Here is a 25919-nt window from a genome sequence, read left to right on the forward strand (position 1 = left end):
ATCCTAAATGGGCACAGTGTTGCGGCATCTGGGAAGGAAGTCTCTAGGCTCGCACTCCAGTCCTAGCACTTTTGACCTGTAGATCTCAAACACTTTGCAAAGGAGGGAAGCATCATTATTGCCACTTTACAAATGAGGAAATTGAGGCAAGAGCAGGGAAGTGTCTTGTCCAAGGCCACACAGTAGGTCAGTGGCAGAGATGGGAATAGAGTTCAGGTCTCCCAAGTCCCAGACCAGTGTGCTGGCAAAGAGACTGCCCTTCCTCTAAAAGGATGGGATCTGCTAGGACATTGCCAGCCACGTATTGTCCTGGTTGTCCAAGTTGCAAACCAACTTCTGCCTCAGGAGAATATCCTCATAGCCTGGATTAATGCACTCACATTCTGGAGCAGAAAGCTCCACTTTTCATCCCAACTAGCAAACAGGGCAAGAGAGAGACACTCTCTCTTCTAGAAAGCCTAGCAGGCACATGGCCTGGGGAACACCAAGGTCTTCCCACTTCTTCCACGTTACTAAGTCAGATTTGTTGTGCCTTGGCTGGTACCCGCAGTCTGCTCTCTCTTCCAAGTTATAACATGTCTCTGCATTTTAGTTATACTCTTTTACAACACAGACTGTAATTATGGGACCCAAGATGCCCACTCGCCAGTTGTGACGGCACTCAGAGAGAGATGCTCAACATAATCAACTAGTAGATTTTTTAATTTGTTTTTCAAACATTTGTAATAGTTTGCAGTGATCTTAGCCCTTGGAACAGGTGAGTGTGTGTGTGTGTGTGTGTGTGTAATAGGGACTATGGAAAGGGATCCAATTAACACTTTAGAACAACCAGACTCTGTTTTGCAAACAGCTTTATTCTCCCTGCGTGAATACAACAGATGTGACGGCAGGTACTGTGCAGCCATCTCATCCTGTCGACAGAGCCGCCTGTGTGCATGCAGAGCTGCTCCCCGTGCGGCTGCCTCTTGTACTCGAGCACCATCGTGTTCCAAATTCCCCCTTTCTCCTGTTTTCTGATGCAACTGGTCCATTCGTCTTGCTCTAGGCCAGGGCCTGCCTCTCTCTCAGCACTGTAATTGGAATCCAGGCAGCAGCTTCTGAATGCAGAAGACTCAGTATGTCAGAGTGACAATGAAATGTGTTGGGCCTAGCCGTTGTGGGATCCAGCACTGCCAGCGCTCTATTCTGGACGGTGTGCATGGATAGGAAGGGGTCCCAGCTCATCACTTTAAAGTTGGCTGGGTGTTGAGTGCCCTGGGCATGCATGGGGATTCACTCTGTTCCGTGGCTGAGCATTTCTCCTAAATTGCTGGCCCCATACTGAGCTCTCAAGGGAAAGCCTTGCTCTGGGTGGGTGCAGGAATGTTTTTGGCCCTGCATACCTCCGGTAATTGAAGAAAACCCTGCTGTATTGGGTCTGGAAACATGCAGTGTGTAGCATGTGCCCGAACGCACAGTGCTGGAATCCTGCACTCTGAAAGAATGCTAGTGTCCAAAACGCCGCGCTCCGTAACTTCCTATGTCGTTACAGACGGTGGCAGACTGCGTGCTCTACTACTACCTGACCAAGAAGAGTGAGAACTACAAGAACCTGGTGAGGAGGAATTACCGACGAAGGGGGAAGAATCAGGTAAGAGGTGAAGACGGATGCACAAGACCTTTAGCCGAGGGGTTCTCAAACTGGGGGTCGGGACCCCTCATGGGGTTGAGAGGTTATTACATGGGGGGGGTCGCGAGCTGTCAGCCTCCACCCTAAACCCCGCTTCTCCTCCAGCATTTATAATGGGGTTAAATATATAAAAAAGTATTTTTAATTTATAAGGGGGGGTCACACTCAGAGGCTTGCTGTGTGAAAGTGGTCACCAGTACAAAAGTTTGAGAACCACTGCTTTAGCCGGTCTCTCCTCCTGACCACACAGCAGTAATCCTTTATATTCACAGCCCACAAGATACCAGATCGTTCCTCCTCTCCCCAGGGAGTGGATGGCCTGGTTGCTGGCCGCAGTGGCTCTTCCCATCAGGGGACTGATCTTGGAATTGAAAAGCTATTTGGGTGTGTTTTACTGACTGTTTGGCTCTCAAGGTGTTGTCGTCTGGGAAACAGTGACATTTATATATTCTCCTCCTCCCCAGCTTATCAGTAGATTTAAAAAAAGGGACTATTTAAAAAGGGAATTAGTGCTCGGGTAACCGAGAGGCTGGAGTCCTCTGCGTACACAGTAGATACCATCTGGGCAGTAGAATACGTTTCCCCAAGCTGTCTACCAATGCACCTCACTGCCACGGCTCTAGGGACCCTCCAGCCTTACGGGTGAGAAGAATATTCAGTCTCCTTGGGCCATTTAGATCTTTGCCTCCCTCAGACTGTTAGCAAAGGTAACCGTTGTGGCAGTGGCTTTTGTGATATGGATCCTTGAGATAGATCTGCTCCTTAGGAACTCAGCTGAGACCACTGAACTCATTTCACAGAAAACCGAAAAGAACTGGCAGTGGCGTGTGGTCACCCTGTGCGGTCAGCTCCAGGGCTAGATGAAAGGTCACATGAACTTTGCTGCTGAGATTTTCCAAGCTGTCTAAGGGAACTGGGTATCTCCGTCTCTTCAGCAGCATTGACCATCTCAGCCCACATCTTTAACCCAGTGGAAAGTGTGCTGGTGAATCCCGACCCTTTAGGAACTGTCCATTTCATAGAAGGGGGGTGGGGAGAATCTATTTAGATAACGTGATGCTAGGGAGGGGAAAAAAGGCTAATACCATTCTTTCTTGTCCTGTTATACTGCCAACATAAGCAGTTCATCCTGATGCCTTGCCATAAGAGGTACTTGTCTGATTGGAAGGGAGATAGGTAGCTTTTCCCTAGTTTGATCTCCACAGCATTAAGACATCCGAATAGTTAGCACATGGTGAATACCACAGACTGGCCCAATTTCTCTTCTTTTTTTTCAGACTTAGAAATGGAAAAGGCCTATTAGGTGATCCATCTCCCTGCAAACACGGGATGGTTCCTTGCAGTACGTTTTATAGTGTTGACCGTGGTCTGTTTTGTTAGATCACAGCAACTAGGACGTGAGGCCACGCTCGTTTCTTGTTCATATCAGAGGCACGTGGCTAATTCTGATTTCAGTGTTGAGTTGAGCAAGTAACAGGCACGGGAAGTGAGTTTACCGCCCTCCTCAGCTTGTAGATGTGCACCTGTGTGGTGACATACCTGCATATACGTCACTTAGCGTGTTTTATTTACATTTCAGCTTATAAACCATACTTGGTTACAAAAAGTCTCTGGGGGCTTGCTCACAATTAATGAATGGGCCGATGTGTGATCGTTAGAAGTAGGGTTCTGTCATTTTAGAGGCTTGTAAATGTCAAGCATTTGGAATTTGAGAATATTGATTAAAATAAGAGCGTCGGATCAGAAGTTTTGAAGGGGTATATGGAATAATCAAGCCTTTATTAAATCTGTTATGATTACCAAGCGCCCAGAAGTGTGCTGGGTGCTTCACAGAAAAAGGGAAGTTGTATGGACAGATCTTCCATGGGTGTAATTTGGCATTGTTCTGTTGAAATCAGTGCATGGGTTGATTGGAGGTGGTGAAGCACAAGGAAACAATGAGACGAAACAGGGTCGGAATGAGAATTCGTGATCTCAGCGCGTAAGGTTTCCAGAAACCCTACAGCTATCTGAGCAACAGGAGAAAGGGGGCTTCGTCGTAACATCAGTCTGCATTCAACCTTGGTAACTAGAATTGATGCAGTTAAAGCATTGAACTTGCCATTCTAGATGGAAGAGATTTAAACATGAGAAACTGGGATTTAGTAGAGGGAAAAAAAAGAAATTTAGTGCTTGTCATAGCCAAGCATGCAGCTGAATTTGGATAGAAATCGCATTTCAGCTGGGTCTTTAGCTGCTCTATGTTTTTGAGAAGGCAATAATGGTAGTTTTATTTGCTTTGAGGAAAGAGGGGAGCCCAGGATGGGTAGGAGATAATTATGAGATGAAATGAGCTTTTCTAGTGTCAAGACTGTCATTGTGGTCTAGTTATTAGAAAATAAATTTTAAAAATTCCCATAGCTGCTTTGGCCGATTGTCCCCTGGCAAAGGATATTCCTTGTAAAGCTGCTATTTACTATGAAATAGCTCTTGCTGCAGTCAGGGACTTCGCAGGCTCTACATAATAAGACCAAGAAGGTGGGTGTTCTAATTCAGAATGTGGGCTCAATGGTTGGTATGTTTTCCAAACTAGAATGAGAGAAAGGTGAGCAAATCTGATATACTGTCATTCCTACTCCCCGCCCCACCTCCAACATGCTAACACTCTCTAAAATAATGACTTTGAATTCAATTTAAAAAATCACACTGTAGTGCCCTCTGGCCTTTCAGCACTGGATCTTTTAACAATTTAAGGGCAATTCATAATCTTGAAGTTAGAGTCTTAATATCTTAACCCCAGATAGAGTACAAAGTGAATTACATACTGTCTTTTTGTCTGTGTTTTGTCAGGCGTTCTACAAGCAGATAACAAGCTTAGCTAATACACATGAGCTTGTCTTAATGCGGGATTTTAACTTCCCTGGTACCTGCTGGAAGACTGTTACATAATATGCAAAACATAATATGTCCTGCAAGTTCTTAGCATGTGTAAGGAACAACTTTCTGATTCAAAAAGTTTAGGAAACAGCTTGGGTCATCCATTTTGATCTGGTTTTGACCAACAGAGATAAATTAGTTGCAAAGGGGAAGATGGTTGGGAATTTGGGAGGAAGTGAAAGAATTCAAGATCCTAAAGAAAGGAGGACACGACAACAACAAACCAAAGACAGTGGATTTCAAAAAGGCAGATTTCAGCCAGCTCAGAGAAATAGTAGGCAGGATCCTATGGAAAGACCAGTTAGGAAGAAAAAGAGTCAGAGGGCTGGCAGTTGGCTAAAAGATGTAACACAGGAGGCTCAACATTAAGTTATTCCGAAACAGAGGAAAGAGAGGAGCCACAGAAGGCCAGCATGGCTGCACAAGGAACTTTTTAGCTATCTAAAAACCAAAAGGGATCCATCCAGGCACGGAGGGGCATGTCCCCAATGAAGTATAATGGGAATAGTGCAAGCATGTAGGCACAAAGTCAGGAAAGCCAAGGCAAAAACTGAGTTACAGCTGGCAAGAAATGTTAGAGACAACCAGAAGGGGTTCTGCAAATAGGTTAGACAAAAAAAAAGATCAGGGAGGGTATGTGTCCTGTGCTCTATGGTGAAGGTGAGCTGATAATAGGAAGGCAGAGCTGCTTAACACCTACTTTTTTTTCAGTCTTCACACAAAAAAAAACATATGACCAGATAGATGACTAGTGAAGTTCTCATAGACAATAAAGGGGGAGGGATGCAGGTCAGGATAAGTAAAGAACACATCAGAGATCTTCTGACTAACCTGAATGAATTCGGATCAGCGGTGCCTGATGCTATTCACCCCAGGGCGCTGAAGGAATTAGCTAAAGCGATCTCGGAGCCACTGGCAATATTATTTGCAAACTCATGGATGACAGGAGAGGTCCTGGAAGCCTGGAGCAGGGCTCACATGGTGTTCATCTTTAAAAAGGGGGGGAAAGGAGAACCTAGGGAACTGTAGACCAGTCAGCCCGACCTAGATACCTGGGGAGCTACTAGAGCAATGTCTAAAACATTCAGTTTGCGAATACCTGAAGGGGTGATCGCTAGCAGCCAGCATGGATTTACCAAGTACAAATCATGCCAAACCAGCTTGATTTCCTTCTTTGACAAGATAGCTGGTTTAGTGGTTAGGGGGCATGTAGTGAACATAATATACCTGGACTTTAACAAGGCTTTTGATACAGTACCACATGACATTCTGATAAGTAGCTGGAGAAATGCTGGCTCGGTGGAACTGCCATTAAGTGGATACATAATTGGTTAACAGCCGCAAACAAAGAGTAACTATTAATGGACTGTCAGATTGGAGGGAGGTCTCAAGTGGGGTTCCACAGGGATCTGTAGTGGGTTCAGTGTTGTTTAACATCTTTATCAATTACCTGGATGTAGGAATACAGAGCAAACTGATCAAATTTGCAAATGACACAAAGCTGTGGGGGAGGGTTGCCAGCACTTTGGAAGGTAATGTTAAAATTCAAAGGGATCCTAATAAATTGGAGAACTGGGCTATAGACAACAAAATGAAACTCAGCAAAGACAAATGTAAGGTGCTACGCTTAGAGAAGAAAAACCAAATACAGAATGGAGGATAACTGGCTTGGCAGCAGGACAGCTGAGAAGGATCTGGGAGTTGTGGATCACAGCCTCAATATGAGTTAGCAATGTGATGCTGTTGCAAAAAAAGCAAATGCAATTTGAAGTTGTGTTAACAGAGGCACAGCAGACCAATCATGGGAGGTGATTGTACCACTTTACTCAGTGCTGGTTAGGCCTCAGCTGGAGTACTGTGTCCAGTTTTGGTCACCAATATATAAAAAGGATGTAGAGAAACTGGAGGGGATCCAGAGGTGAGCGACAAAGATGATCAAAGGGATGGAACGCAAGCCATGTGAACAAAGGCTGAAGGAACTGGGTATGTGTAGTTTGGAGAAGAGGAGATTAAGGGGGGGATATGATAAGGGTCTTCAAATACTTGAAAGGCTGCCTTAATAAGATGGAGAAAAATTATTCTCGCTTGCGACCGAGGGCAGGACAAGAGGCAATGGATTCAAAGTACAGCATAGCAAATTTAGATTAAATTTCAGGAAAAACTTCCTAACGGTAAGAACAGTAGGGCAATGGAACAGACTGCCTAGGGAAATCATGGACGCTCCTTAGCTGGAGGGTTGCAAAAGGAGGCTGGAGCCTCCAACAGATGTCTTGGATGGGTTAGACACAACAAATGCTGCATCTTATTGGGGGGGTTAGATCAGATGATCCTTGTGGTCCCTTCTAACCCTGTGGTTCTGAGAGTCTGAATTCTTTACCTTTTCAAAAACACAGGTTTCTAATATATAATTTCATCATCACTCTGCAACTTTTTTTAAAAAATCCGATCACATATTACTATACACGTTGCTAAACAGAAGCATGCACCGGATTGAATTGAAATTTACATGCAGGCACACATGCATGGGGGGTGTGGGTGGGGATATAAACTCTTCAGGACTTCCAAGACACAGTCTCCTTCAATGACTTACTCAGCTTCAAATTCACTTCATGGTATGAGGGAACCCGTTGCTTCAGTCTTGTGTACGTGGAGAATCTGACTGGCTTAGCTCTAGCCGAATAACTATTATGCTATTCCAGCCTAACTTCCCCATGTAGGTGCTCTGTTTGGAATAAAAATGACTTAATTCCATTACAAATTACTCCATACAGCCTAGTTACTGTAGCATAAAGTCCCTTTTATTCCGGAATCAAGTGCCTAGCCAGAGGGGTATACCTGAGAAGCTACAACACGGTAGTAACTGCAGTAGCTATACCAGTCGGTTTCCTCGCACAGACAAGCCCTAAGTGAAAGCCTCCCTCCAACTGCAAGAAGGCAGGTGGGGCAGTGTCAGGATGCAGTGGATTGTCAGGCTGTTGAAAGTCACCAGTTGACTCAGACAATGAGAGGGTGCCTGTGATGTTTCTCCTCACGCCTTGTCCAAAGTGTATCAATCAGGATGTTGGGTTCAGAGTCAGTTTCATAGATCAGCTGCTAACTAAGCCAGCTGCCATGGCCAGGATGATTCAGAGGTAAATGAAGTCATCTGGCTAAGTGTAAAACCCCCCCACGCTGAGTCCCTGGGCAGGCCCACAGGATATGCTGTCATGACTCTCCTGCTTGGCGTTGCAGTCAGCACTCAGATATTCCACAGTGAAAGCTGCTTCCTCGAAAGTGTCAGAGCCAATGAACATTCTGTATCCTCTCCACTGACAGCAAAACAAACTGCCCATCCGTACTGCGCAGGAGACCATGGCTGTATTTTCCCCTATGTAGTGACATTTGAGCCGGCATGTTGTAGTGATTAAAGCAGGGAGCTGGAGCCAGAAGTCCTGTTCCAAGTGACTACGAGTGACTCACTGTGTGACCTTGGCCCTTGGGCAGCTTGAATAGTTCTTGCCAGACCTGAGAAACATTTTCCCATGCCCACCCTCCCCTGCCCTCTGCCAAAAAAGCAATTGCAGTATTGTCCTGCACCCAAAAGAAACCCATTTCTTGTCCCCCGCGATCACTGCAGTAATGTGAAGGAAGAACACAAGCTCTGACTTTATAAACACGCTGTTCATTTTACGTAAACAGACTGTTTAACTGTTGAGCTGTTAAATATCTGCAGCAGAGACATGGCATGTCGGGCAAACTTTCCTTACGTTGTGTGTGTCTGACTCCATTTATTGGTTGGATATACGTATGGCATGTTAGGAGTTCATATTCCTCGCTCGTTTCACCTGCTTGTCCTGTCAGTGCACTTTCATGGCTCAAGATTACTTACAAAGAGCAAGATCCTCCTGTAAATTGATAGAACCATAGACGTCAGCAGGAGTTCGGTCGATTTACACTGGACAAGGATCTGACCCTAAGATCAACAGGTTGTTTACATGAAGAATATATGCAGGATCTAGGTACCTCGCTTCCATTGAAATCATGGGATTGGGTGTCTAAATGTCTTTACAAATCTGGCCCATATATCTTACATTTACCTTTCCTCAGTTTCGCAGATCCATTTTTTTCCCCTAAACCTTTTGTTGCTATAAAGGAAGACGTTTTCAATACGATATCAGAGCCCCGGGTCCATCCTGTAAGCAGTACTTGCACAGTACCTCGTCAGCAAAGCGTGGGAATGGGACACGCTGCCTTTAGTGGGACTTAAGCATGTGCTTAAAGTTGAGTGAGCACCCGAGTGCTTTGCCTCACTGCTAACGGAACTACTTACATGGGTGACAGTTACTTGTGTGAGGGACTCGACACCTGCCGTGTTAGGGGTTGGGAGGGCCTCAGTAACCAGTTTAATATCACCAGCCTGGGTTTGGTTTGCCAATTCCCAGCCTCGTGCAGCATGCAGGACCTCTCTCACAAGGAAGTCAGGGTGCTCAGGATCAAGTCCCAGGCCCAGTTCACTTTCCATAGAGGCAGCTAATCCTCTTGCGCTGGAGCATGGTAATGGATCCTGAGGGGCAGGCCGTTTGTGTTTGACTGGATCCCTCGTCGGAGCCACAGACTTCAGAATTCTTAACTGAACTTTTGTTGTCAAAGTTACTCCTCATGGAGAGCAACATGCTTCTGCTCGAGGCAGAGGGCCAGATGGGGCCATTTTGATTTTAAGCCAAAATCCCCACTGGGAATTTTTACTTGGAAACTAATGGCACAGGATGACTCAAAGCTTTTAAAAGCCACCACTTCTGATAGGAAAACGTATCTATTTCTGGGGAATCCACCACCTACGCATTTTCTTCAACTCAGAGTAGGCTCATCCTTATATTGAGGCATATTGCAAGGATTCCTCCCTCCTCTCTCGCCCCAGGGAAAACCTCATGCTTTGGCAAATAGATATCCCATTTTTATGGATAATCAGAACTCCTTTCTTTTCTTTTCCCCCCCCAAATATAACACCCCAGGGAAAAATAATCATACCATTTATAGGTGAAGATCCAGAAATCAGTTTAAAAGTAAAATCTGTTTTCTTCGCAAAGGTTCGAACTGGCCATGGAGCCTGATCTACTCTGTGACCTCTGGAGATGGTTTCTGCAGGTCAGGATGGAGATGTGCTCTGGGGCGGCGTGGGAGAAGCCTGCACTGTTGCTGACCAGTTCTCTTAGTGAGCTAAGGCTTGTAAATCTGGCATTTTTCAGCTGCAGTCTAACTTCAAACAAAGAATCATGCAGGGAGGAAGGATGGTTGGTGCTAAAGTTTGGATGCTGGCTGGGGACCTGGGCACCAGGGTTCAATTTCCTGCTTTGCCACAGACTTCCTGTGGGGGGAGTCACTGTGCCTCCATGTCTGTGAAATGGGGTTAATAGCACTTCCCCAGCTCACAGGGGTAAAGCTTGTAAGGGCCCCAGATATTCCAGTGATGGACGGCGCCCCGTGGGTTCAGCAGGTAGGTGGTGGTAACTGAAATGTGGAGACCTACTCTGCTGTTCAAGCAGGCTTTAGAAATGAGGCGTGAGTGGGTATGAAGTGGACGGTGCATGCCACGAGGGATCTGCTTGAAGGAGAACATTCAAAATCCAATATTACTTTACCTCAAGCCCTTACGGGAATCCTGAATGTGCTACTTGGCTTTTAGTGCATCCGCTCTGGTTTCCTGCCACTCTGGGCTTGTGCCTCCTCCAACGTCCTTCGAGCACGCTCATGGAAATGTGTTTTCATCCTCCTCCCTGCGCGCCTCTCCCCAACCCTCCTCCGTCTTGTTGTGCTACAGTTTCTCCTCCATTTCAATAACCCATCCAACGTTTTCCAAACACAATAAAAAGAATGCCCTAAACACATTCCCATTAACCCAGCCACATTGTTTGGTAATTAAATAAGAACGATATGGCCATATTTGGGAGAAAACTCAAGTCAGACTGTGCCACTGTGGAAGGGTTAGTATGTGTTCCGGGGGCGGGGGGGGGGGTGTCTATTTACTGCCTAGCAAGGAGCTGGCAGCGCAAAAGCAGCAGGAGGATGTTGAGGAGTCTCATGAGGGGTCTGGGGGACTGGTCGACACTGGGGACTTAAATCAATGTGACTGTGTGTCTCAGGGGGCACCATGCTACTGGAGGCAGACAGGGAAGCCTGGAGAACTGGCAGTTCTTCATCCTTTGAAAGCATTGATGCAAAGTGCTATTGAATCAGATCATATCTGTTCTTGGACCGACTTCTGTTGGTGGAAGGTACAAGCTTTCGAGCCACACAGAGCTTGTCTTCAGGCCTCGGGAAGGGAGCAGTGTCTGAGCTACGTACAAGTTGGGGCAGATTTTTAGGCAGAAGAGGTCAAGGTGGGAGGCGGTGGCTTGAAATGAATTGGGCAATTGGGGGTTAGATTGTTAAGCATAAAGGGTCTGAAATGGGTAATTAAGGGTAGCAGGCAGTGTGGTGTGTTACAGGTTGTTTTAATGAGCCATAAAACCAGTGTCCCTGTGAAGTCTCTGGCTTTTGGTTTCTGGCAGAGTTCTGAATTTAAGTTCCCAGACTTACTGTTTGAAGGTGTGCAGGCTTCCCCTGAGGACAAGTATCGAAAGAGCCCTTCTGCTTCACAATCTGTCCCAGATTGTAGTTAGGTCAGACACCGCTTCCTTCCCCACACCTGAAGCAGAGCGCTGTGTCACTCGAAAGCTTGTACCTTCTGCCCACAGAAGTTGTCCAATAAAAGATATGACCTCACCCACCTAGTCTCTCTCGTATCCTGGGACTAACACAGCTACAGCAACGCTACCAACCCTGCTGAAGAACATCCAGCCAAGACAGTCGGGCACTTTGGTGTGGCTTAATTACATATGTAGTGGAAAACCTCTTACAAGTGAAATGAAACACAGGCTCCAGCTTCCTCCAGGGTCTGGGGGTGCTCAACCCCCATGCTCTGCCCCACACTCTACTCCCACCCAACCGCTTCCCCCAAGGCCACCCCACTCCACCTCTTCCTATCCCTGCTCTGCCCCAGCCCTGCCCCCACCTGACCCCTTTCCCCAAACCCCCACCTCTGCCCTGCATCTTCCTGACCCCACTCCACCCTCACCCCACCTCTTCCTGCCCAGTTCCACCCCCTCCCCCGAGCGCCCCATCTCTGCTTCTCCCTCTTCCTCCCAGCGCCTCCTGCACGCCACAGAACAGCTGACTCACAGCAGATGGGTGGCGCTGGGAGGGAGGGGAGGAGTTGATCAGTGAGGCTGCCAGCACGGGGGAAGTGGAGGGAGCTGGCTGCCAGTGGATGCTAAGCACACTCTAATTTTTTTTCCGTGGGAGCATCCACGGAATCAGCGCCTATAAAATGAAAAACTCTTTCTTTCCCTGTTCACACGTGAGTTCAGGCTCCGGTATTTCTCCTGCAGCAGTCAACATGTTCTTTAAGGATGCAAACCTGTACCCACGCAAGTAGTCCTGTTGACTATAAAATCCAACAGGGAGTTCTGGATTTTAGCATTGTGGTTATCTTCCCTTTTGTAAAAGCAGCAAAGAATCCTGTGGCACCTTATAGACTAACAGACGTTTTGGAGTATGAGCTTTCGTGGGTGAATACCCACTTCCTCAGATGCATGTAGTGGAAATTTCCAGGGGCAGGTATATATATGCTAGCAAGCAAGCTAGAGCTAACGAGGTCAGTTCAATCAGGGAGGATAAGGCCCTGTTCTAGCAGTTGAGGTGTGAAAACCAAGAGAGGAGAAACTGGTTCTGTAGTTGGCAAGCCATTCCCTTTTGTAGGAGAGAGACAGAACACCACGCTCCAGTCTTTGCTGGGTACGTAAAGGGGAAAGTTGTTTTCTGAGGTGTGTTGTTTTTGACAGATTTGGGATTGTAAACAGCTCTGGAACAAGGGAAATATTCCAGCATTTAATGTCACTGTTCGTCTGCTTTCCAAAGCAGGCCTTGATGGAAATCCTAGAGAGGGATTTTCTGCAAGAACATTGGTGGTTTGTTTGTACTAGGCATGCCTGCACTGTGGGTGAATACAGGACTTCTGCCCCCAGCGCTGTCAATCTGGCATCTTTCACTAGTGATCTGTTTACAGAATTCCTAGAGGGGAGTGGCACAGGCAGCTTGTGAGGCTGCAGGCAGAAGACACATCAGAAGACAGTTAGTGGGTGAGAAGGCAAACCACAGAAGAGGAGAAAAATCCATATCCTGACTGGGTCAGTGAGTGTGAGCTGCCCTCCATCCCCATGTACAAATATGGTAATCCCTATCCTGCTTCCAGTCTCTTGGGACTTCACAGGCAATCGATTCACTTTAAACAAAATCAGCAGCAAGAGAAACCAACCCTCTTATGGAAAAGCCTGGGAGAACTTAAGAGGGATCAAATTGACAAGGTTCTGTAGAAATCACTCTAAGCCTTACAGACTCTACTGTTATTTTTTGTATTGTGGTGACACCAAGGGACCCTGGTCAGAGACCAGGGCTCCAGTGTGCTAGGTACTGTACAAAGGCATAGAAAAAGACAGGCTCAGTCCGGCAGAGCTTGTAATGCAATTATAAGACGAGTCCACAGGTGGATACAACAGGGGGCACAAGGTAACTGTGAGACAAAACTGATCCACGGAGAATAATCTCCTTTCTGAAGAGTTTGTTGGGGATTTTTTAACCGTCCTGTAGCAAGATCTTCTATCAAATTTTATAGGACAGTTCAAAGTACCTATAGGAAAGTCGTTATACTCTATTGACTGCTATGGGCCTTTTCCATGTCTTGTGACAATTAGCCACCATACAAAAATGTAGTTCTCTACAGTTCCATTGCATACTAGCAAAGGATCACGTTCCATGGCTTATTCTTATTTGCTAGGACTTCTCAGCAGAATTAGGCCAGTCCTTGACCATGCATATTTTTATGCACTTGTTTTCCTTATGGAATCTACAACCCAGCTCTTTGATGTCATTCTGTTTCCACGGTTGCTCTCTCAGATGGAGGCTCAGGACAGCAGTTATCAAAGCCAAGCACCCGACAGCTATTCCTCATTCTCTGCATGTTGGGTCGGTGATAGCATGCTTTGATTTGAGGTTTTTCCCATGAGCGGAGGGTGCCAAGTATGGTAATGAGATGCGAGGCTCTGCAGCCTGTGGGGATTGGGGCATTCCAGACAATTACAGCGAAGACTTTGGGGCATGGGTGGTGGTCATGTGATACATATATACTCTTAAAAACAATACTAAGCCCCAGCCATCCACCCTGTGCTCTATATCCATCCTGTCTGCGGAGGCCGCCTGTGGGTTGTGGTCTGACTGATGCTGTTTGCAGCGGCTGCCTGGCATCAAGCCGCTGTCATAAGTGTCTCTGCCCCATCTCTGCTGTAATGTCGACCAGCACAATCCAAGGATGCTTTAGGGGAGACGTCGTGGGGTGCTGGCAGTTTGCTAGTGGTTAGAAGAGGGGCCTGACAGAGGTTCTTGCATCTGCAGTGGTAGGTTCATCTTCTCCTTTCCATGCACACAAGTTACTCCTGCTCATGTTGAGTGCAAGAGACAGTATGTGGTTGTCCCATTAAAGGTACAAGATGCACATGCTGTTTGCCTGTGGAGCTGGTTGTGCCAAGCCACTGACTGGAGAGTGAACGATGCCTTGTCTGTGGCAGATCCAGGTGGGGACAGGAAGGAGGTGCACGGCTGAAGTAGCAGAGTTGGAAAGCACTGGAGCGAGCACAAGGAGTGACAGGATTTGCTGCACCATTTCGAAGGTGCAGCCAGGGCTCTCCTGGCAGCGCTCATGGGTGCAGGGAGAGAGGGCAGACACCATAACCCTACAGTCACTCCTACGAGGCAGCACCAGCTGGCAGCTCCAGTGCCTTCAGCCATGTTATGGGCCTGATCCTGCAAAGGGACCAGCCAGGGCAAAGTACCCACTGAAGTCAGTAGCAGTCTTCTCGGGTTGGAGTCTATGGCTGCCTCCTGTGTGGGTGCCCTGGGGGGTTGGGATTCTCTGTACCCAAGCAGGGCCATACATAATGTGGCCCATAGAGTGGGTTCCTTAATAAGGCTGGTGCTGTCCCCCCACACAGACATCTCAAGCTCATGCAGAAAAGACAACCACAGGCCTCCTGGTGCTTCTGTGCCCAGGTCCCTTTAACCCTTTGCCTTAAGCTTGTCTCTGAACTCTTTTTAAATTTATGTCACTCTGGTCACATGTGATGGCCCCAGAGCAAGCCTGTTGGCCAACCAAATGCAAATGGGAAACAAAATCGGAGCCATTCTTCTGAAGTCTCCCAAAGGAAAATCGAGTCTCCAGTGCTGTGAGGGGGGAGAAAACACTCCCCAGACAGAGCTGTAAAAAGCAGGGGAGAAAAGTGCACTGGGTTGTCAGAGGGTTTGTCTGAGCTTTGGGATGCTTTTAGAAGTCGCTGTCAGAACAGAGTTGGTTGGAAGGTGATATTGTCTCAGGGAGGAAGGAGGTTTCACTAATGTCCGAGCAGCGTTGTGGAGAGCACAGAACATTTAACCCAAGGCGATGTTTGTAAAAGCCACGCTCTATTAATACTAGAAACATATCCTAGAACTGTGCTGCTCGAGGTGTCATGGGATGAGTCGGAGAGGTGATGAAATGAGCTCACTTGGCTCACGGCTTCTCTTCAGGGCGAGAGCTGTTGTGAGGAGGTGCAATATCTTGTTCATTGCCAAATTGTGGGCGGGGGGGTCATACCTGGTCTCCCCAGGATGCATTCAAGCTCCAGACCCTCAGATCCATTGAGTGTTATCTGGGACGCAGAGAGGTGCAGGGGTTTAGCTTAATTGTGCTGTCTCATGCCCTGCAGGCTTGGTCTGTGCCACGGCGAGGTCAGGACAGCAACTGAGATGGGGTGGCAAGTCTTCCTTGGAGAGCCACAGGAGGAAGAGAATGAGGACTGATCCAAGGAGCTGCTGGAACTATGGGTGGGGATTAGAGCTGGGCGGTGCTGATGTGGGGGGATGTTTTGAGGAACAAAAGAAAGAGAACGTTTCTTACAGATATTTGTGAGTTCTCTTCCCCCACCGTGTTTTTTCAACCAGCTGTGCCCAGAACGGATGGAAGTGAGGGAGCTGTGTGTTCTGAGCAGTGCTGGGAGTCAGTCTAGTTATTCGTGTGCAAACTCACTAGTACTGTATATTGAGAGTTAAGAGACGGTGGAAGTCGCACAGTGAAACTAAGGGGGAAGCATCTCTGAGGGTAAGCGCTTAGCCTGCTCGTGTCATTGGGGGGCACACACGCGCATGTGTGTGTGCACAGGCACATTCATTTTGCCTCTCAACTGATTGTGAAACACCTTCCTCATTCCACACCCAAATGTACCTTTTATCTCTCGCTAACCTGCTAGGACCTCATGCTGCAAAGTCCTGTCCTCAGAAACGCTGACTTGTGCGTCAGCAAAGCGAACCCTGGAATCGAGGGTTCTTTGGGGCAGGCGCAGCCTTCTTCGGGGGGTCATATTGCAGCAAGTACATTGTTCGTGGCTCGTGCAAATGAATCCTCCTTTGCTTTTTGTGGGGAACGTCTCGCTTTAGGTCTGCCACAGCCGCCTGGTAGCCTGAATAGCCTTGCGGTAGGTGCGCGGAGGGTCTTGCAGGACACCTGCAGCTCTGAAGCTGGGGTGCTGTGATGTACCAGCCGTGCTAGTGGCCATGTGAAAGGTTTCCTGGAGAAGAATTTGGCCCTGTGAGCAGATGAGTGAACCCTGCTGCAAGCCTGACCAGCAAAAATCAGTGGGGATTAAAAAAACCCAATTCTGTGTGGCCCACTCCACAAGGGAGGCTATGTCGGGGGGGCGTGTCTCAGAACAGTGAGGCCTCATAAATGGTCATTAACTCACACCTGGGCCCCCCTGCGATTGTATAACCACAATGGGGGGAAGGGATCAGAGGTTTCACCCTTTTTCCCCTGAGTTCCAGCGCTGTAGAGTGTGCAGCTTTAGGTACTCTGCAGCGTGACATAGTCATGGAGGGAGAGAGGTGTGCATTGGGGAGAGCAGCAGGGCTTGAGGTGGGAGCATTGGCGAGACAGGGTGAAACTTCCAGAGGCTGGCATGGTAGAGAAGGCTCTTGTGCTCCTGGAGAGGGGATCTCGAGGGGAAGGATGTGGGGGGCGCATCCTAGGTAAACCAACAGAGGCACCGAGGAGAGCATTCCAGGCAGTGGGAGCTGCAGAGGAGAAGGCTCTCACGTGACAGAGCTTGACTGAAGGATCAGCCTCTCTGTGACAGGGACCATCTTCTTGTTCTGTGTTTTTACAGCCCCTAGCACAGCTGGGGCCCTAGGTGCCTCGATAATTCAAACGATGAAGACTGAGTCAGTGGACAGGGTCGGGAGCAGAGCCGTGCACTGTTCTTTGCTGGGGGTTTTGATGACTCCATTGAGCGGGGTTAGGGGGCTGAGTGGGGTTGTTGGAGAATCGAGCGACTCCTGGACGCAAGGTGCAGGAGGCCACGCTTCCTGGGTTACATACACAATCCCCTCTAGCCTGTGAGGTTCCTGTCCGTGGCAAAGGAATTGTCTTGATCCTCTTGACGCAGTGCCATGGCCTCGATTATCTCGGCCCCGCCGGGCGGAGGGGAGGGAAGGGGAAGGCAGGAACAGGAACTCTCCGGAGGCTCGAAAGCTTGGAAAATAAATAGCAACAGGCTGTAAATTAACCCTGGCATCCCCCGAGATTAATCACGCTGGCTGCAGCCAGCCCTGAGCCCTGGTGACGAGCGCTGTGGTTTATAGATCATGATTCATCGGCCCGACTTAGCGCGACCACGTTATTCCAGCCGATTGCAAAATCGTAAGAGGAATGTTGTGGTTAGTTTACGGCTTAACTATGCAAATCGTCAGGAAGCCTCCCGAGCCGGAGAATGTAGACGCACCCCGCCCGGCTGGCAGGGCTGTGAGGGGGAGCGAGAAGCACCGGGAGCTGGCCATGGGGCTGTACGGGAGCAGCAGCTCGCACGAGGCAGGGTCCGGGATGGAGCTGGAAGTAAGTACTTCAGGGAGCCGGTGGGGAGAGGCTGCCGTTCTTCCAAGCAGGGGCTGCTGCTTGCGAGCTGGGCCTGGCTCTCGCTTGGTGCCTGTGAATCTGGCTGGAGCTTTCCGAGGGCGGGGAAACCTCCCTGACTGGACCGACGGAAAGGACTTCGCTGAGGTGCCGAGCTCCCCGAGAGGGACGCTTGCCCCTTGAGGGGGCTGAAGCCCCTCCTTGTTCTCTGGGGCCAGGGTGGGGGGGAAAGCTGAACGCACAAAGCCTGCTCCCCACCCCTCCTCCTGCGGCCTCCCGCCAGATCCCAGCAGCTGCTGGCTCTGGGAGGAAGTAAACAGAGGAGTGGGAGGAGCTGCACCTTTCCCTCCCCACGGCTGGCTGGGAGCATGTATGGCAGGGAGGGGTGCAGCGAGGAGCCCCTCGCTGCTCAGGGAAAGCGAGTGCTGCCTGGGAGCTGGGACTTCGAGAGGAGGGAGAGAGGGGGGCTGGCAAGCAGCGAAAGCTCCACAGGGGCCAGAGCTTCGCAGCCCACGAAATCCTCATGACATTAGAGCCCAAAGGAGTTGGCAGGACCGATTCCCGCCTGGCTGCTGGGGGCGGGGTGTAATTTGGGTGTGTTTTATTGTAGAGATAAGAGAGCTGCTGGGGGGGCACGGGGGAGCTTTGGCTGGCGATGCCAGTGGGTGGGTGTGAGCTGTCCCTGCCTGGAAGGCGAGTTAACCGGAGGTGCACACGGCTTCTAGGAAAGGCTGCCAGCTCCGTGCTTGTCTAGAGCTAATCAGAGTCCTCTGGGAAATGAGGACAAAGGTGAGCAGCTGTTTATAGTTACTGTGCAGCCCAGGCGGCAGCGCAGGGCGGGAAGGGCTCCGGGGAATGTCAGCCCGCACCCCGGGGCTTGGAGAGCCATGCTCCTCTCGCATGCGAAGCTGATTTCAATAAACAGGAGGGATTGAAGGGAATGATAAGCCGCAGCGTCGATGCTAGAGAAGGATGGGTCCAGGGGTTAGAGGACTAGCCTCGGTCCCGAGAGACCTGCAAGTCCCTGCTCTGCCACAAACTTCCCATGGGACCATGGGCACATCACATAGCCTCCCTGTGTTTCATGGCCCTTCTCCGTAATGGGACAAGAGCCCTTCTGTGCCACTCGGGGGTGTTTTGAAGATATGTATGTCACACTGGGAGGGGCTCAGTTATACAGAAATGTACCCTGGATAGATGGATGCTTGAGCTGCCAGGAGTTAATTTTGCTCCTGCCCACCCTTGGAAACACTCTGCCCATCGGGTTCGTCCACCCTACGATGAGAGAGGCCGCACGCTAACCCCCAGCACCACTTGCCGCTTCCCCCCGGAGGGCACTGGGATTAGATAAAGCAGATGGGCTGGATATCGGGGAAACATTTCCTGATGAAGAGACTGTGGAACAGTGTCCCTGAAAACTGGATGTCACCCAGTGCTAGAAAATATACTTCTAGGGCTAGTTGTGCCTTGGGCTAGGAGCTGTGACTCGCTGACTCCAGGTGTTTTCCTGCTGAGAGCTCTTCGGCCCATCCTTCCTTTTGTAGTTTTGCCATGGAGAGCGCCAACAGCACACATCCCTTTATTTTCCCCTCCAAGTCTTTTTTGCTTTGCTTTGCTTTTGTTTTACATTGTGGTTTTCGATTTGGCTTCTGGATAAGGGTTGTCTTTTCTGCATTTGTGCAGTGCCTAGAACCCTGGGACCCGGGTTCCGCCTTGCTGCTGGGAGGTGTCCACGTTCTTGGAGTGCTCCAAGTACTTACTCTGGCACTTCCTGTTTGCATCTGCACTATGCTGCAGTGCATGGGCTCAACCTCTCCAGGTTCCTCGGTACTCTGTTCCCAGCCAGGGCTTGCTGGGTTTCAGCAGGATGCTTACTGCTTTGGTGGGAAACGTGGCATCTGTCAGTATGGCCGTACCCCAAGGTTCCTTCGCAGGCTAGTCAGCGGGTATCTCGCTGCACTCTGGGGCTCTGCTGACGGATCGTGACATTCCTTTTGCTGCAGCGGATTCACAGCATGGGGAATAAATAACTTCAATAAGAGATCTGCTAGGAATGCATGATTTGAAGAGACATTTAGCCAGGAGGCCTCCTGGCTGGGGGAAGGATTACAAGCTAAATCAGTAGCATTTTTCCTCGGTGGCCTTGTGCGAAAGATGTTGACGTTGATGTTGTTTTATAGTTGAGATGGGGCATCATCAGAATAACCACAGTAAGATGTATTTGTTCTCATGGTCATCTGTCCACCTATGCTGTTCTGATCCGTCTTAGGGCAATCCTGCCATTTGGGTAGCCCAGACACTAGGGGGCGCCATTGGCTATTTTATTTATGTTTTTAGTGGGGCGAAGCACACATTTTCCTGTGAGATGATGCTAGGTTAATGCTGTGGCTGACGTTGCATCAGACTTGCTTAAAAGTTTTCGGTGGGGCAAACTTTTTAAAAAAAAAAAAGTGCCAGTTTTCATCGGGAGGGAAGGAGACCCGGACACAGCCTTTTTTCAGTGTACGTACCCCACAAACCCGCTGCCAGAGTGGAATTGTGTGTGTGCTTGTTTAAGCTCCAGCAGGTTGGGTTTCTCTGTTCTGTTGAAGGATCAAATTACTCAAATGCACGTCCTATTTCACAGCGATGCAAAGGACATGGATTTGCTTTGGGCTGCGTCCGCATGCGCGTGCATTTCGGTGGGTGTGTTTCGTTGCCTTTTTGCTCCCGTCCCACCCTGTGGTTTTGCTCGTTGGCGCTCAGCGATCATATCATCTGCGCTATCCCAATCTGATACTATGTGGAAGAGCTGCAATTGCCGTACAGGATTACAGCACTCTGGTTGCAATAAGTGCAAACACAAGATAAGAGGATAACAAGCCTTCCCTCAGGAACGAAGCTTTGTGATGCCATGGACAGGAGCTCGGTGTGTAGCTATTGTCAAGGCCGAAGGAGCTGATCTATCCAAGGTACCTCCGTGGCCACTGTCTCTGGGCACCTCACCACACCCCCTGTGATGCTGCAAAGTGCTATTATACCCATTTTTCTATATGAAGAACTGAGACTCAGAGCAGCTAAGTGAGTTGCCCAGGCTCTCACAGGAAGCCTGTAGCAATGCAGGGATTTGAACTCAGGTCTCCTAGGCTAGTGCTCTAGCCACTAGACCATCCTTCCTGTCTTGTTCCCACCTAGTATGTGTCAGTTCAGAAGGGAAGGATGGTAATGTCACATCCATCTCGGCTCTGCCTGCTGGCTCCCTTCTTGTGAGCAGGCTAGGGGATGGAGTTGGCCTGTAAATTTCATCCCACTTTGCTTGCACGCTGCGGGGGATGTCTACACTACAGCAGCTACTGCGATACAGTTGTGGGTCTGCAGCTGTGCCACTGTTGCGTTGGTGCTTCCTACATCGATGAAGGGGTTCAGCTCAGCTGGGTAATTGACCTCTCTGAGATGTGCTCGCCAGGATGAGGAATGAATGTTTTCGTTGACCTAGCTGTCTCTGTGGTGGGAGTTAGGGCAACCTACCCGCATCGCTCTAGCTGTGAAATTTCTCACAGCCCTGTCCTCTGTAGCTAGGTCAGCCTAAGTTCTAAGTGTAGACCAGGCCTGAGCAGAGGGGAACTAGTGGTGGGGTGGGGGAGGCTGCAGCAGGGCATGGACGCTGTAGCTCGCCGCACACTGGCTGGCAGGGTTATCAGTGAGGCCTTGAGCTGAGAAGCTGGAGTCTTTGCAGGAATGGGAGCCAATTTGCTGCTGTTGTGGTCACGGACGTGTTCAGGGCATGAACCCGTCTGGCAGGGTGGGGCTGTTAGCCTGCGCAGTGACCCATCTCCTGGATCACTCATTAATCGTTGACCTCAGTGTGGAAGATGGGCACTTGGATGTAGTGGCAGCTAGTGCGCCTTCTGCTCCGCATCCTGGATTCCATCTGCTGCACAGAAGTCTGTTTCCCAACGCCCACAAACATGGGAAGGAATCCATCGGTCTGGAGGTTAATTAAGGTTGTGTGACCAGGGCAGAGCAGGCCTTCTCCTGGCTGTGTTAGAGAATTCCTACCTGCACCATCCCAGGCAGTGAGGAGTGTCCATGGGCCCTTCTGGAGGGAGGAGTGGACAGGTGATTCCTCAGTACAAGGGGCTGTGGGCTGCCAAAAGCTGCTGTGACTCTGGGTGGAGAGTGAAGCGCTGCTGGGTAGCCCTACAGGGAAGCCCCTTCGTGTATCATCAGGGCAGGGGAAGGAAGTTGGTGAGGAGATGCTGAGGCAGCCAGAGCCGGCTAGCAGTGCCGATCTGTTACTGACCCAGCTCCGGGAGCACGCCTAGCTGTGGCGGGCTGGTGTTAAAAACACAAGGCCCCTCTTTTCATTGGCCTTCCCACGATAGCTCCCCAAACAAGCACACCCCACCCCCTCGCCTGGCGGCCGAGCAGCAAAAGGGGAGTGTACGGCTTCATCTAGTTCACTGCATGCTCCCAGGGTCCTGGCAGCACTCGGATACCGTGGCACGGGTTCGGTGGGATAGTGCAGAGGCAGGCCCTCCAGGGGAGCACTGGGAAGTCATGGCAGGGAGGTAAAATTGGTGGCTGCTTGAACCCCTTCCACCCCAAGTGGGTGTGAAGCTGCAAGGGACACCCCACCCCGGCTTTTTACATGCTTGCTGGCACATAGGCATCTGCATTTCCTGGGCTGTCGTCACGTGTAATTCAGCCCGTTGCGAGGGAGAGGGAGGGAGGCAGGTCTGCACCCCATTTGCTGGACGTCAGGAAAGTGCAGTAAAAAGGGTTGAAAAAAGCCTAAGTTCTTTTCCTAAAACCCGTTGTGCCTCATTGCTGAAATGGTTAATAGGAAGGGAATGTGCTGGTTCTGACCACATGAGAAGCCCTAGCCCACACCACCCAGACACCTCTCCTCAGGAGACCATCAGGTCCTTCAAAGCTCGAGGAGTCTTGCTAATCTTGTGGCTCTTTGTCCAAGCCGAACCCAAGCTCCAGAGTTCACTGGAAAACCGCGTCAGTGACTCAGAAAGGGTCACGGAGTTCAGGGCAGCATTTAATGCAACCCAGGGATGTCGTTGTGTTGTGCGCTCCTTCCCTGTCAGCCTGGTCTTTGCCATGTGCTGTGTTCAGGATGATCCTCGTGCAGCTCTGCTCCCTTCCTTAACCACCTGCTCGAGGGTAGTGGGGAAATCTGGCTTCCCTGCCACAGTGCCAGGAGAGGGGCTGGGCATGTGTAATATTTGACACTGCTTGTGTCGAGGGGGTGGGACCAGAGCAGTGAGGGAGGAGGAGCTGAGTTAGAGGGAGGGTTGCAGTCTGAGCTGAGCCTTCTGGTGGGTGTAAACCAGACCCATCACATTCTGGAGACATGGGTCCGTGGAGGTTGGGAGGTTCCTTTTAGCCATGAGACTGCTTCCTGCAAACCCAAGAGGCCATCAAAGGAGCAGGAGGAAGAACAGTAGCTGCTGTGTTTGCATTTCAATTTTATTTCAGGATTTGTGTTTAAACCAAGCTCTTTTGAAAAGCTGGGCTGCGGGGGGGGGGGGGGGGCGGCGGCAAGTGGTGCAATTTGCCCCAGTCCTGGACCCTGCAGGGGCCCGCACGGGAGTTTTTCGGGGCCCCTGGAGCGGGGTCCTTCACTCGCTCCAGGGGCCCTGGAAAACTTTTGCGGGGCCCAAACCCCCGGAGCGTCTTCAACACCGGAGTGGAAGGACCCCCTGCCGCCGAATTACCGCCAAAGCAGGACCTGCCGCTGAAATGCTGGGTCCTAGGTGGTAATTCGGCTGCGGGGGGTCCCCGCCGCAAGTCTTTGGGGCACTTCGGTGACAGGTCCCGGAGCGGAAGGACCCCCCACCACCGAAGCGGGGTCTCCCTGCCACCGAAGACCCCAGGCCCCCTGAATCCTCTGGGCAGCCCTGTTGAAAAGCCAAATAAAGTGGTGCAGTTGCCACCTCCTGAGAGGTCCTCCATGCCTTCAGGTGCCTTGCCTCCATGGCCACAAGTGGGGCTCTCGCAGGCGCGTGTGGCTACCCAGTAGCAGTTACTCAGCAAGTAGCTTGTGTTTGCTGCCAGCAACAAAACTGCCTCTTGGTGTTCCTGAGGACGGCAAGCAGAGAGTGCTTGGCACTCGTGAGCATCGGGTTCCACTTCTGCAGCAGCCTCCTTGAAACGAGTGCAACAGATTATTAGCAGTAGTTATTATTAATGAATGACACTAAGTTTAAACCCATACAGGCTGCTCTCGCTAACCCGCAATGAGGTCTGAAAGATCCCGCCCCCGATTTCCTGCCATCTAACTCCCTCCCCTGCTGCTTCCTGTCCATGCAGATGCATTGGCAGCAGTTCCTCTAGTGTGATCTTTTGGATGAATGAGTACGTGCATTGGGGATTTAGCTAGACAAGGGCATTTTTCTGGCTTTACCCTGCAGGCATAGAAGCACTTGCTTGTAGGGCCTCGTTATTTACGCTTCTATTGATGTCCAAGTCTAAATCTCCTGTATTGATTTGATGGTGCGGCATTTAAATATCTGAACTGCTTCTCTGAACTTGCCTGATTCATCTAGCAGCTGTGTAAATTGGGTCAAGAGAACGTCTTTTGCTTTTCAGGGGGCTCCCTCGCCCCAGAGGGAGGAGCACCGTATCCGTCCCCAGATCTTGATATAAACCCTTTAGATCCTGCCCCTCTGCAGTGAGTACCACAGAATATATGGAGATATACCTATCTCCTAGAACTGGAAGGGACCTCGAAAGGTCATCAAGTCCATGCAGAATTCATTGCAAGTTCAGAAGCGGTTGATACTTAGAGACATTTTACTTGGCCAGTCCTGAGAACCCATGCTTCCAGCTAATCTGGCTTTACCAGCCCCAGAAGTCTCCTGAGACAGCGTGTTGGAGGCCCTGTGGCAGACTACAGAGCTTCTGGCGGATCAGAGGAAGGTTTGAAAAGCAATTGGGTATTCTCTGAACTGCGGTTCCAACCCTTTCGAAGTTCTCTCGTCACTATGTCTGATTCTTCGCTGCTTCACGCCTCATGTCGTCATATTCACTAGTGCCCCGCGGGCGTGACAGGCTGACGTTCTGATCTGGCTGGGCTTCACGCAGGGCTGGCTCTAGGCCCAGCCCTCCAAGCATGTGCTTGGGGCGCCACTTTCCAAGGGGCAGCACTCCACCTCCCCTTTTTTTATTTTTATTTTTTATTTTTTTGCTTGGGGCATCATTGCCGGGAGCCGGTCCTGGCGCAGCCACTCGCCCGAGCCAGGATCCGCACCCACTGCCCAGCCCGGCGGCGCCCTGCACAGCCCGCTGGGAAATGCGGCGCCGCCAGGAGTGGCAGCGGTAGCAGGACCCCTCCTCCCTCTGTCCCCGGCTCCTCACACATTCCGGGAGCCCCTCACCACCATTGCAGCCCGGGCTTGGCTCCCCTTCCGTCCGCGGCTCTTCACGCATTCCGGGAGCCCCTCACCACCATTGCAGCCCGGGCTTGGCTCCCCCTCCGTCCCCAGCTCCTCACACATTCCGGGAGCCCCTCTCACCACCGCCGCAGCCCGGGCTTGGCTCCCCCTCCGTCCCCGGCTCCTCACACAGCCGAGCCCAGGCTGCGGCGGTGACGAGAGGGGCTCCCAGAGTGTGTGAGGAGCCAGGGAGGGAGGGCGGGGTCCCCTGGAGCCGAGCCCGGGGTGCGGCGGTGGTGAGAGGGGCTCCCAGAGTCTGGGCCACCCGGGCGGAGGGGGGGGCAAGTGGGGCGATTTTCCCCAGGCTCCGGGCCCCGCAGGATATGTCGGAGGCTCCCCCCACCTCCGTCTTCCCCCATCCCCCGGTGTCTCAGCTGGTAAGGGGTCGGGGCTGCAAGCTGCAGCCGGGCAGCGGGAACTCGGAGACACCGCACCTCTGCAGCATTGTCGGGGAGATGGGGTGAGGGGCTGGGCCGGAGCCAGGCACCCCCCGAACCCATCCCCCCCAGCCCTGACCCCCAGCTCCAAGCCCTACCCCTCTGCGGTGGGCACCCCCCCCACCCCATCCTCCCCACCCAGGCCTGACCCCCAGCTCTGAGCCCAGCCCCTCTGAGCCGGGCACCCCCTGACCCCATCCCCCCAGCCCTGACCCCCAGCTCTGAGCCCAGCCCCTCTGAGCCGGGCAACCCCCCGACCCCATCCCCCCAGCCCTCACCCCCAGCTCTGAGCCCAACCCCTCTGAGCTGGGCACCTCCCAACCTCATCCCCCCCAGACCCCAGCTCTGAGCCCAGCCCCTCTGAGCCGGGCACCCCCCTGACCCCATCCCCCCAGCCCTGACCCCCAGCTCTGAGCCCAACCCCTCTGAGCCGGGCACCCCCCTGACCCCATCCCCCCAGCCCT

At 50.9% G+C, this 25919-nt stretch overlaps 1 protein-coding gene across 18 annotated transcripts in view; it reads left to right on the forward strand.

The window, feature by feature from the left end:
• NCOR2 (nuclear receptor corepressor 2) overlaps positions 1-25919 on the forward strand; it is a 403768-nt gene that overhangs the window by 272621 nt on the left and 105228 nt on the right. For 14 of the 18 annotated variants that reach the window (XM_050923437.1, XM_050923442.1, XM_050923438.1 and 11 more), the window contains one exon: positions 1532-1630. In XM_050923437.1, the coding sequence (XP_050779394.1) occupies positions 1532-1630 (99 nt within the window). Of the gene's footprint in view, positions 1-1531; positions 1631-17424; positions 17574-18282; positions 18381-25919 lie in introns of those variants that run through there. The other 4 variants (XM_050923452.1, XM_050923453.1, XM_050923456.1 and 1 more) reach the window with 3 other exon arrangements.

Source organism: Gopherus flavomarginatus, chromosome 15 (genome assembly GCF_025201925.1).
Source record: "Gopherus flavomarginatus isolate rGopFla2 chromosome 15, rGopFla2.mat.asm, whole genome shotgun sequence".
Classification (NCBI taxonomy): domain Eukaryota; kingdom Metazoa; phylum Chordata; order Testudines; family Testudinidae; genus Gopherus; species Gopherus flavomarginatus.